This window comes from Gymnogyps californianus, chromosome 10 (genome assembly GCF_018139145.2).
Source record: "Gymnogyps californianus isolate 813 chromosome 10, ASM1813914v2, whole genome shotgun sequence".
In the NCBI taxonomy this organism is placed as follows: domain Eukaryota; kingdom Metazoa; phylum Chordata; class Aves; order Accipitriformes; family Cathartidae; genus Gymnogyps; species Gymnogyps californianus.
The window spans coordinates 28106371-28119831 of record NC_059480.1 but is presented as its reverse complement, the minus strand read 5'-3'; the positions used below and the strand labels follow the sequence as shown (position 1 = coordinate 28119831).

At 42.8% G+C, this 13461-nt stretch overlaps 1 protein-coding gene across 1 annotated transcript in view; it reads left to right on the top strand.

The window, feature by feature from the left end:
• LEKR1 (leucine, glutamate and lysine rich 1) overlaps nucleotides 1-10159 on the top strand; it is a 62838-nt gene extending 52679 nt beyond the window's left edge. Inside the window, exons 10-12 of the mRNA XM_050902420.1 lie at nucleotides 5168-5320; nucleotides 6348-6647; nucleotides 9377-10159. Coding sequence (XP_050758377.1) covers nucleotides 5168-5320; nucleotides 6348-6647; nucleotides 9377-9790 — 867 coding nt within the window. The 3' untranslated portion in view covers nucleotides 9791-10159. The remainder of the gene's footprint in view (nucleotides 1-5167; nucleotides 5321-6347; nucleotides 6648-9376) is intronic.
• Nucleotides 10160-13461: the final 3302 nt, after the last annotated feature.

The window sequence follows — 13461 nt, the reverse complement described above, 5'->3', positions numbered from 1 at the left end:
ACGGCAGCTATGAAAGCAGGATACGTGTTCATGCCACCCCTGGGACGATTCTGTCACTGATGGCAATAGGCAAGTAAAGAAGTAACATGGTAAGTTTTATCCTTTCCAAGTCCTCTGTGAACATGAAATTTGTTGTTGTTTTGATATGAACCCATAGTTCCCGCTGGTGTCAGGACGAGTCCCCACATGTATGGAGAGGAAAATGACACCCCCAAATTAACAGTGTCACCTAGCTCAAGATCTGAAGTACTTGGAACACGCATTGATTTCAGCCTGGGGGTGCAGGGAAGCTTGTGCAACCTGGGGTTCGGGGTATGCGTGCTCCTCCAAGCAATCTCCCTGCCGACTGGTTGAGAAGCACCTCGTTCTGCCTGACGGGGCAGGCTCTGCGTGCCCACAGACCGAGCAAACAGCTCGGTGGGAGATGGATATTGGCTTGGTGAGTGCGCAGCTAATTACAGCATGGGAACCTCAGCAGAAGACAGGTAGTGCTGGCTGTCAGCTGCAACGGGGGGCTAGGGGAGGGGGCTAAGGAGCACGGTGGGTAGGTGGAGGAGCGTGGTTAGACTGGGGAATTGGGAAGGGAGACGTGGTAGCAGAAAGAAGGCATGTGGCTCATCCATTCACTTGAGCTAGGGGTCCTCACAATAAAAAAGAGCTAAAGGAGTTGCACAGTGAAAGTCCTGGAGCCAGAACAGATCTCTAGGGTGCAAAAGGCTTCTGCTCTTTCTGCTGACCTCCAGCATCACCAGTTCCTTTCAGGCAGTCGCATCTCTGCCAAATAGGCTCCTGCCGACTCTGCTGGTTTTTTTCACTTGCATTCCCTTCAAATCAGAGCAGTATGAAAATAAAGACTTCAGTGAAATTTACTGTGAAAATACCTCTGTATTTCATTTGAAAAGACTTGACACTCCTACGACTTGGCTTGTCCGTGAAATGGCCCATCTTTTGTTATTTTATTCATTGACTCTTACAAAAGCCTGCAAAGCCACTTTCATACGCCTTCCCACCTAGGCTCTTTCGGTAATTGGATGATGGTTCCTTTCACAGTGAGGAGGAAGGGGAAGGTGGGAGGGAGAATGATACACCTTCCATACATGCGTGCTCCTTTATACATGCTCATTTTTCCTTTATTTAATGGAGTGAAGGAAAAAAGAAATTAAGGAAAGGCTACAGATGAGAAGGATGGTTAAAATACAGCCAGGAGGACACCCCAAATTCAGGGGGTAACTGGCTTGGTTGGGGAACAGAGAGTGGGAAATAGGTGAGGTCTAGTCCTGGTCCCTGGATGTAGGATGCAACATTATGAAAATAGCTCAGACGCAGGGCAGCACACCCAGCTGCACGCCCGCCCTCAAAGCACCTCGCCGCGGCCGTGCCGGTGCTGTACGCGTTGCACAGGTCTGTTCCACAAGCATGAACTCCTGATAACGTACGTTTTCTTGTTAGAAGGGTTTCCCACCGCTAGTCGCATCTTTAATTGGTATTATTACATTCTACAAAGTTAGGTTATAATTTGTTGGTTTTCTTTGTGTATGTACTTGGGTTTGGGGTCTTCTGTGGAAAAATATTTTCAGCTGACTTAAAAAATATATGTGTATGTGCTAATTGGATGGGTTTCTTAGCTAATTGCACAGCTGGTTGGAATGTGGCAGTGCTACAGCTCCTCGTTCATACTGGGCTTTGAGCAGCCTCGCTGCGTAACAGGCATCTCTGGAATCGGGACCTTTGGCTCTGCTCTGCAGGACAGATCGCTTTTTCTTGGAGTTCTGGGTCATAGAATCATAGAATCGTTTAGGTTGGAAAAGACCTTTAAGATCATTGAGTCCAACCATTAATGTAGCACTGCCAAGTCCACCACTAAACTATGCCCCTAAGTGCCACATCTACACGTCTTTAAAATACCTCCAGGGATGGTGACTCCACCGCTTCCCTGGGCAGCTTGTTCCAGTGCTTGACAACCCTTTCAGTGAAGAAATTTTTCCTAATACCCAATCTAAACCTCCCCTGGCACAACTTGAGGCCGTTTCCTCTCATCCTATGGCTTGTTACTTGGGAGAAGAGACTGACACCCACCTCATTGTAGAGAGCGATAAGGTCTCCCCTCAGCCTCCTTTTCTCCAGGCTAAACAACCCCAGTTCCCTCAGCTGCTCCTCATAAGACTTGTTCTCCAGACCTTCACCAGCTTCGTTGCTCCTCTTTGGACGTGCTCCAGCACCTCAGTGTCTTTCTTGTAGTGAGGGGCCCAAAACCGAACGCAGTATTCGAGGTGCGGCCTGACCGGCGTGCCGAGTACAGGGGGACCATCCCTGCCCTAGTCCTGCTGGCCACGCTATTGCTGATACAAGCCAGGATGCCATCGGCCGCCTTGGCCACCTGGGCACACTGCCGGCTCATCTTCAGCCGGCTGTCGGCCAACACCCCCAGGTCCTTTTCTGCCGGGCAGCTTTCCAGTTGCTGTGAAGTTCTGAGCTGGAGACTCTAACTGGCATTGGAGAGTCCAGCTGCCAGTGTCTTCCAGTGGGATTTGGAAAGCTGTTTACCATAAACAACTGTGAGCATGTAAACTTTGTTTTAATCTGCAACTTTTTCACATGAGCACCAAAAAAACCCCAAACTGAATATAAGAAATTAAAAAAAAAAAAAAAATCTGTGAAGGAAAAATTGAAAAGAGTGTTGAACAAAAACTCTGGCTTTTCTGATTTAAGCCTTACATAATTGGTGACTAAAATTACTGTCTTTTTCTTTTCTGGTTCAGTACGCGATAAGTGTCTGAAAGCTTTATTTAGTCTCAGGAAAATTTTTGGACTACTAGCAATTAAGATCAGTTACATTTCTTTTAAAACTTCTTAACCTCTCTGTCACAGGATATAATTTTAGAATGAGGTCACACTGTCTGCATAATCACAATGTATTGTTCAACCTGACATTAAAGCAAGATAAAGACTGCTACTAGAGAGCAATTACAGCTTTGGTATCACAGCCATTAAAACGCAGTGAACGGCAAGTGCTCTAAAAATGTTCTCATCAGACAAAAGAATGAGAAATGTGACAAAGTGACAAAGTTATCTTTTTCTTGGGTCAGTGTGCCATTGCGTAAGTATAAAGTGTTCCAGTTATCTATTTAAAATACAGATGAGCCTTAAATTGTTTTAATGGAACAAAAAAAATATCTCTTCTACAAAAGTTAAGATTGATGTAAACGTTTGTTTTGTGGATTATTTAAAATATTAATTAATGAGGGGCATGTAAGTGGTTTTAAAGCAATCAGTAGCCGCTATGCTTTCTTTGAAGATCAACTGCCATTTTATTTCCTGTTCTGGTTATCAGCTTTATTAGCTTTAAGTGTTAAATGTGAAAAATGCTTGTATAATCTTTGAAATGAGCTCAGTTTTTTATGCTGCCTTTATTTTTTTAGTCTTTGTAATCAAGTAGCCTCCAACATATGATCAGCTTCTATAATAATATGTAGAGTTAATAAATTTGTTTTTTCTACAATTAGAATCCTAACTCCCATATCTAATAACGTAGAAAATATATCTATAATAATAACAATAACAACAACAATAATAATAATAACAACAATAATAACAATAATAATAGTCTACTTCGAGGATCTTACAAATATACCAGTTTTAAGCTAAATATTAGTGGGGGATTTGTGCCTATTCCATGCCCAGAATTGGATATATTTTGATTTAAAGAATAATGAAAATATTTCCAGTTTATCTTTTCCCCAAAAAGAGTTAGGGGGATTTGTTATACTTTTGCTCATAATTAGTGTGCAAAATTAGATAATTGTAATTAAGCTCATTTGGGGCTTTTCTGTTTTCAATAATTTTAAGTAATTAGGCTAGTGTTGTGCACGTTTAATGTGCCTTTCATATTCTTTCAGCATGCTACAATTAAGTCCATTAGAATTCAGCCTGCAGAAATATAATATTAGCATACTGGTTTAGGAAAAATATTTTTCAAAATACAGCCTTCAGTATTTCCTCCAGAATCCAGGCTTTTATTTTCAGGAAATTATGGCTGAATTCTCAAATTTGAATTTATAATATTAAATATGTGAGATGCCTTCAGGACTGGGATATTTTACCCAGAGTTTGCAACTCTCTCACTTTCGTTTCTCCACTTTTTTATCCAGCGCTTGTCCCACATACATACCATCAGTGCCGTGTTGTCTGGACCCTAAAACGAGCTGGAGCTGCTCCTCGCTGTCCTTGAGCCGTGGAGCCCCGCTGCTCCCGCTAACCGCGACTTGGCGATGGGGCCGGCACGGCGGCCGCGTGCCAGCGGCACCGGGCGATGCTCGGAGAGGCAGGCATCCTGCTGATGCCTTGCTGAGAGGGTCTGTGGAGATTCCTTGAAATGCTCCTTCCCCTAGATTTCTGGTATTTACAACAGATGTAGTGGAAGGGGGACACATGATAAGATTGGTATGCGGTCCTAACGCGCGCCGCGCTTCTACATTGCAAGGTAGCATGCGTGGAGTATGTGTCATCTGCGTGTGGTCCCTGCGAGCAGACAAACATTTTAGATGGTAAGTTGCTATTCCCTGACAAGGCTGAGTGGCAGAGCATGAATAAAAAATGATTTTATAAGAAACAATCCACATCTATTTTATAAGAAAGAGTTATACAACACCTTTATATTTTAATATTGAGCTTACGGCCTATTTTTAGCACAGTAGATGTCGTTTACCGTGAAATGTGTCATTTTGCTGCATTTGAAAATAATAACGAGCTGAGTTTTACCTCCAGAGCAAATGCTTCCAGCAAAATAATTATCTATTTTAAGAACCAGCTAAGGATTTTGTAATTTAGTGTTTTCATAGTGATTTAGCGTGAAGTTCAACTGCCTAAATGTAGGCATCTAGCACCACTTGAGACACCATGGGGCTTGTGAGACATCTTCCCGGGGCTGCCGGCTGCGACTCAGCCCTGATGCTCTGCGGAGCAGGAGCCATCCGTGCCGCGTGAGCCAGCGGGAAGCGGGAGCTTTCCCTTGCCAGGCTCCAACGGTTGCAATCATTCGGATGTGTCTGTTCAGCACCCAAAATCTCAGTCTGCCAAATTTCACATCACTTCATTTATGGCAGTGTGGAACGTGAAAAATATTTTGAGATGAGTTGCTACGTATTGTTAAAAACCACTTGTTCCCTAGATGGAAATTGATCTGGCTAAAGGTGAAGCACGACACAAAGAGGCGATTCTTAAAGTCAAGGAAGAAGCGAGAGTGGAACTAGACATTGAACGACAAAAACAGCAAGAATTAATCACAAAATATCAGAGAGATCACGAAGAGCTCCAGAAGAAGGTGTGTAACACTCAAGAGAAAAGTTTTGTGGCAGTAGATAATGTAAACTTCGAGAAATAGTATGTGAAGGAGTAAAATCTTCTTTGTGTGTAGTCCTGTGTCTAGATGATACAATATTTTTTCTCCAGTCTTAGTATATGTTTGGGTTTTTTGGGTTTTTTTGGGTGTTTTTTTTTTAATGGAACAGGTTAATAAATAATTATTCCAGTTAGTTAAATGGTGTGGAAGTTCTTCCTTTGCTCGCATTTTCTCTACCCAGGGTTCATCTATGTCCGTAGACTGTAGTTGTTAATTATTTTTAAACTGACATCGTAATTTTTTAAAAGCTTTGGACTGTTTCAGGCTATGACAAGTTATCACAAAACCATCCACACTGTTTTTTTCCCTTCCCAAATTAATTCAGCACCGATGAGGTAAGGTCCAGTGGCCAGTTACCTGCTGTCTTGTCTGTATGGGTGGTTGCACCACATGCAGTTGGCTATTCCCAGCTACCCGGACCTACGGGTTTTGAAGTTTTATATAGAAATTGAAAACTGTACCTATCGCCTTAGTTTTCAAAAGATTTGACACACTTCTTGAGAATTCTGGAAAAATCAAAGAAATTTGATGAAATTATGTTGTTATTTAAAATTCGTTACATTACACGGTGTTCTAAAGAATTGAATATAACAGTTTGGCTTAGTTCACTTTACAAATATTTGACTATGATTTTAAAACCCTGAAGAAATACTAGTTTGCTGTAAAGAAGTTAAGTTTTCCCATTTTTACCTCTATTTCTCGGTTTGATCTTGGACATACTAATTCATCTCCCTGTTCTGAGTGAGTTTTGTTTAATTTACAGCTCTGATATCCTTTGAGGGTATTATGTAAATTCAAAGCAACTTTTTTTTTGTCTCTGAGGACATGTGTGTTTGCATTTGTGGTTTTTTTTTTTCCTGAAGTCAACATTTGTCTGATACTTAATTCTACATATCTAATGATATCCACTGAATGTAGACTAATGCAATTTTTGTCTAATCTAATGCAGATACCAGGATTAATATCCACTGCCACCAATAGCTTAAGGATGGAGACAGAAATTCTTGAAAAGAAGCTACAAGATGCCCAGATCAAACTTGCAGAGAAAGATGAAGATAAGGAAAAAGAAATTCAGAGCCTTAAAAGACTAATTACTGAACTTGAATTTCAGCTGACGATGGAAAAGAACAATAACGAATCATTTCTGGATAATATGAGGAAAGAAATTAAACACAAGTCAGATGAACTGGAAAAATTAACCCAGGAGAGGACACAGCTGATTCACAATTTGAGTCAAGTTCAAGAGGAGGTAGGAACATGACCGAGGAAATGCCTTGCTATTTTTACTTAGAGACATGTGATTTCTAAAATCATTCAAAGCATCTATATTTCAGACCCTGTTATGTACTGGTTTAAAAACCATTGAAATTAAAAGATTTATAAAACAAGTTCATAAATACAATGTATCACAAAATATGGGAAATTTTTAATTAGGCAAGCACTTAAACTAGTGTTTTATTTAAAAAAAAACATATTTTTCAGGTCCTGCAAGACATTTGTTTCCTAGTCTCTGGCCTCACATCATGCTGCATAACCATGAGTAAACAATAAAGCATTCTTCATGGTTTTTAAGGTGAAAGACACGGATATTTCTCATTCTTTGAACGGGACAGCAGCAATCTTCCTAGTAATCTTACTTATTTTGGACATCATTTGTAACAAAAAACTTCATACTGTCAACAGGAACGAGAGTGGACACAGTCCTGTTCTGAATGGCTTCTGGGGCAGAGATTGCATCTTTTAATGTGGGAGTATGTGTGTGCCTCCTGCCGTGCTAATGGGGATGTATCCCACCTCCCACCAGTAAAGCCACTTTCTGTAACACAGGAATGCATAAAAATTAATCAAATGTGAAGAGAAATTGGACTGACGGATATTCTTACCACAAGCATTTGCTGAATGTTTGGAATATAATGGGAAGGGAGGAGAGCAGGCTGTACTGCTTTTTGGGAAATGTGAAAACAGAGAAGTCAGGGACTGTAGATAAGATTAGACTGGAATGTCCAAAGTAATTAAGTGGCAGAAAAAAATTGGTAAACAGTGAAAATGAAACTCTTCAAAATGAATTAGGGCTTGAGTTGATATTAATTTCTTCCTTGAAAAAGGTTCAGAAACACTGTGTTAGTGAAATGAGAATGGTGTTGGCAGTTGTTCTGTCCTGTCCCTATGGAAAAAGCTCTTGGAAAGACACATGCCCTTCAAGTATTGGTCAGGAACGTCAGCAGAGTAAGGAACACACCATTATCCTCAATCGTGAGATTCCACCAGCTCTGCTTATGTTCTTCGTTTTCCCCGCTCTGAAGCAGAGCTCCTCCTCTAATATAATTATATTAGGAAATGGGGAGATAAGAGTGGTTGAAAATTGAAACCGGTTTTAAGATAAACTTGGCACCAGCATACCTCCTCAGATTTGCAGGTAACACTTTCCAAATCATTTCATGGACTATCAGTGACCATCTGAGTGGCAGGGAAAGTAACGTCTAACTTTCTTTCATTAAGTTGTCTGCAGAGGTAGGTATTCAGAGAATAAGTTATTTTGGATATTTACATCTCTCCCACTTCTACTTCTGCGTGTAGTTATGTTCCTTCTCCAACAGCTCCTTTGCTTGCAGTTGGCACAGAGGTTAGACAGCCCAAGCAGAACTTCTGTGTTTCCACTCTACATCCACTACAGATGCTTTGACCAAAGTAAAATTTTAAAATCTAAAAAACCTGGTCAACAAAGGACTTCTAATTTCTCCACCATTTTTCAAGTTTTGACAGGAACACACAGGCAAAATTTAATAGTGTTAGTAACCTCTTCTTGGCTAAACAGAGCTTACCACCTTCCACTTTAGTGGGAACACACTTCTGTGCTCTAACTTTACTGACACCAGTATTCGCTCTTCAAAATGTCAAAAAGGTGCTATTGAGATTATCTTTCCTACACATTTTCTTCCCCGTATACACCCCCTGTCATAATCACATAGAGAAGTTCAAATACAAATGTTTGTCCTCACTGCAAGGTGGTACATGACCAGACCTGGCGTACAGCTCGTACTCTTAGCACTAAAGAGGATTCCATAGAAAAGTTTGTGCCTGGGCAATGAGGTTGTGCGTGACTGAGGGTGTTCTCCGTTTGACTCGATCATCACTCGCTGTGTTGCTGACTGCCTTGGTGGTTGCTTCCCTTCCGTTCCCATGGACCTCCTGGTGTCAGCAACAATTGCTTGCTTAGAAGAACAAAAAAATGGATATTTTCTGCTTGTATTAGTACTTTCTAATTAGTACTGACTAAAAGTCAGTAGTTCTGACTTTTATGAATCAATTTCGTGATGTCGTCCCTGTGTTTTATTTACTTTTTGTTTCAGCTGGAAACCAGGAAAATTAGCATCACAAATAAGTTCTACATAATATACCAACTTGGGGACTTCTGTAATACGGAGGCAGTTTCAGTTGTCTACTCAAGGCACAGTACCAGTCACTTACCATTGAGGTGTCAGGAATCACAGTGCAAAGTTTGTGAAAACCACTAGGCTGAAAATCATTTATCCCGATTATTTCTGAAATAATAATCAATAAAGAATGCCATCACAAAAAAATCAGTGCACACTTATTTAAACCGCAGAGGAGGAGAACTTCTTGAACATCTTATCATAATGAAGTGGCGCAGTAATACTCAACCTCTGTCCGCTGCTTTTTCCTTTCCAAGAGCAGCATTCCCAGTTTCCCCCTAGTTGGAGGATGGGCAGGAGATCAGAAGTAGCTTCTGATAACTTACCTCATATTTTCCACTGTCTCCCGAGGGAATGAAGGGTGTGCAAATGCTGATGTATATCCTTTGAGCGACTTTCAGAGAAACCAAAATACGGGGAAGTATTGAAGGGTTTGTATGCATCAGTACCCTCCGGCCACTCCTGCCTTAAGCCTGAGGAGTTTAATAGGCACACTTTTTGCCTAATGGCATTTTGTAAAGCCAGCGTTTGTTTCTGTTTGCAGAACACTCTTCTCCAGGAAACGGTGCGCCGAGAGTGTGAGGAACGCTATGAGCTGACTGCAGCTTTGACTCAAGCCAGGGAACAAGTACTGGAACTAAAAAAGCTCAGTGGAAACTTCCCGTTATCTCCGTGTTCCCTGACTCAGGGCAGCCTAACCTCCTCTGCTGCCCTGCTTGCCGATTACGGACAGAAAAGCCGCACAAGCCCCGGCGCTGGGAAGGAAATCAATCTCTTTGGACAGTTTGGTATTTCAAGAGCTGCTCAGGCACCCACCTCCAGTAAGCGTAACAGCAGCGGCAGCGTGGGCTTGCCAGCACTGACCCCACCGCATCCTCCGAGAGGAAGGGCGGCTTCGCTGAATGAGCCCAGGAGCAGGATTGCTGCAGTTATAAGAAGACAACTGAGTCAGCTCTGACAGCTACATACGCATGCGTAGCACGTGGGAAACCATTCCAGTGCATCAAATGACCATTTACTTGTGGACCCCTGGGGTCCAATCTTAGCCGATGCAATCCATGCCTTTCTACAACTTAAAATTAAGTTAAACTTTTATATATTTTTGATGCAATAATGTTTCTTTGTCCATTGCATATCAATGTAATTACATGCTATCTACATTTCAAGATGAGAAAAGTAAAAAAGAAAAAATATTGTCTCTCCAAGAGGAGCACATCTTCAATAGATGTAATTAAAATAATTGCCAACTTCAAATACTGTTTTCCCTGACCACTTCATTGGAATTTTCCCATTTTGTGTGTTCTCCCATGTAACTTAACTGCTCGTTTCTGGTGTAAAAATGTGATTTGTTTGGTTAGAATCAGATTTTTGCCATTATTTAATTGAGCAGTGTTCTATTTGCAAATATTTGTGCTTAGGTCAGTGAGACTCGCTAGTTGTGAAGTATGTATCACTCGGCATGAAAATGTGGCAAATCCATGCGCTCAGTAGACTAGCCAGTGGCAAGGACATAGCTTCATCTGTGTGCGAGTCTTCAAGCTGTGCTAGTTAACACGGAGTTGAGGACTTAATACGTTTTGTCCAAAAAGATGGTTGCCTCTTGAATTTCATCAGAAAAGTGTCTTTGTTAAGCATAATTTTCAGCTTCAAAGTAGACATGCTGGGGTTCTCTGTAAAATTGTTACGCGGGAGGATCAATATTTTTATTTTACTCCTCGATACATGGAACCGTGGTTTGTTTTGGAGCATAAAAAGCCCAGACGAGTCTCAGTCATCTTTGTTAGCGTGCAGACGCTGCAAAAGTAGCTGCTCTTCGAACAAGGCAGCTCTGCTGTTGGGGCAGTTGGTCAATGCGGAGCACTGGGTGGGCGAAGTGAAACAGCGATGGGCAACGCAGACACGGTCTGAGATGTTACTTACTGTGTCACCAGATACTCAAGCGTTTGGGTGAGAATAAGCCCAAACAGGGCCAGTCGTTGGTGATAATAACAGGTTCTGGCGACAGCCCGGCAGTTGTCAGACAAGGAGAGGCGATGAAGCAGGCCTGGGTCAGCCTGGCAAGTCTTTACGTGGACTTGGCACATAGACCCAGCTCAGGCAAGGGCTGGGGCCAGGGCAGGAGCTGGGGCTGAGCTCCCGGGCCGGTGGCAGCGGTGCAGGGTTGGTGCCCCAGGCACGGGGCCAGTTCAGACCTGGTGGTGCCCCCAGTGCCCCGAGAGTCGCTCTCTTGCAAGGCCACCATTCATCTTCTGAGACCTTCGGCTTTGGCTTAGACAGAAACTAGATGGGAGGTAAGTTAGAGGGGAACACTTTGGAGACTCTCGGAGCGTGCAGGTGGACAGCTGGACAACTGAAATTGCCTGCTCCTGTTTAAGTTTTGGGACTGGGCTTGCTCTTCACTCGGAGACATGGAGTTGCTTCTTCACAGGACACTTTACTTGTAAACCCAAATACATTTATAATCGCACCATGAACCTTGATCTTCTCCTTATTTCTGAGGGATGAGATAGTCCTGTATGTGACAAAATGACAGCAGTAGGCCATGTCTTCGATGCTGGAGAAAATTAGAAAAGCTTTGTTGAATCCAATGGCATGACGGGGAATGCATTTTATTCATTAAAATCAGTGGAAGAAACAACCATTGCAGATTTAGCCTCTGGAGTTAGATTTAAAAACACACTTTGTCTTAGTCAGCTTCTGTTCCTACTGAAACCATCAGTAAGCCTTACCTGGTGTCAGTGGTAGCAGAGTTTATCCAAAAGCTCAAAAATCCTCTGTTCACAAATTCCAAAAGCAACAAAAAAATCAGTATTATAGAAGTTACTCTGGTAGCTGCTGCTGCACAGCGATGGCGTAGGCACTCTGCGGTCGCCTGGCAGATTGAACAGACCTGAACTGACAGTGGTTTACGCACTGACCTCCAAGAAACTGTTAACAAAGACCAGCTGGCTGGGCTGTGTTAGAATCGGACACAAATACCGTCCCCGGGAGAGCATAGACTCGGGCTGGTGGAGATCTGAGCCTGACAATTCACCTTTCAGCTTTCCTCAGCGTTGGCTCAACCGGAGGCCTGACGGCTGCCGTGGATGAGGCCAGCTTGCCTTCCCCGATGCAGAAGAGCCCGGCTCTAGCCTCCGACCCAAGCACGTACTGACAGGCTGCATCCTCCCTGTGCTCAGTGGAGCCTTGTCTAGTTCTGCTAAAACGGGACTGTGCTCAGTACCGACTGACTGCTTCATTGCGCAACGGCAACAGTGAGTCTTAAGCACAACCAAGATACCTGGGAAGCAGTGGGAACTGTCTACGGGACCTGCTGGCTTTGCTCAGATACTCATATTTTTCTTAAGGATGTTGAGAATTGGAAACGTGAAGGATGTGAAAGCAATTCCACTGAAATGCAAGCCTCGGGAAATTCATTTTTCAGCAGTTCCGCAAATGCAGAAGGAAGGGATGGGGGGCACTCCCCAAAGCCTGTTTGGAGGACGGCCGGATGGTCCCCTTCTCTGTGCAGTGGTGATGCTCATTTTCTTTTTTTTGGTTTAGGAAATGTCCTGACTTCTTCGAGCTTGAAAATTGTTATTCCGCTGTCCGCCCACAGTCTTCCTGTGCCAAAGTAATAGATTTTCATTGAGGCAGTTCTTAAAACGATGAGCTCCAGAGCTCTATGAGGTAGATTCTTCATAAAATTTTTAGATGAACTTCAGTTGTATTTTACAGTCTTAGGAGAATTTTGAACTTATGTAAATCCAGTAGATGCTATTACATGATTTTACGCCCTTGTATAGCTATGGAACAGGCGTCCCGGTGAACCCTGTGGTAGCTGACGTCGTAATCTGGAGTTTAATACTGGGACGTTTACCCGTGGTCCGTTCTGCTGGCTGGAGATCACCGCTGCCCAGTAACGTCTCTGTGCTTAAAGCAAAGCCAGAGCAACCTCTCCCGCTCTAATTCGTACCTTCTGTAATAGGCTAGCCCCAATTCCGTGTTGCGGCAGCCGTTCCTCCCCTTGTGCTGCTGGGGCCCTGCAAACAGGTCAGATTTAAAATCTGGGCTCTTGTCCCACTGCTTCGGTGTTTACGTCCTGTAGCAGCAGCAGCAGTAGTAAAGAATGACTCCGTGGTCATAAATTGTGAAGAGAGGGATAGCACATAAAATAATGAGAGCAGTCACAGAAATAACGTTTCTAGCATGAGGGAGTGTATAAATCATGGATCCAAACCAAGTCAAGAACAAATGTTTCCCTTATTTCCCCTCCCTCACAGAAACTCAGAACTCCTGCTGCTAAGCAATAAGCAAAATATATAAATGTCAGGAAACCTTTTTTAGCAGCTTTTAAAAACAATTACTTTAATTTCACATAGTCAAGGAAAGTTTACAGAGTATTTCTTGTAATGGGATGAAACACACCGGCAGAAAGTACCACGGAGAACGTAGACACCTAATTATATCACTGCATTTTCAGGAAACAAAACTTCCTGGAGGCAATACATCTGGTAGAAGCAGCGTCATTTATGAATGGGTTTTTCGTATGCTGGACCTTGCACTCTAGGACTCAGGGCACAAGGGAATACTAAAAAAATCCCCCAACTTGAAACAAATCTGCCTCTGTGGGATCCTGACCCGCTGGCT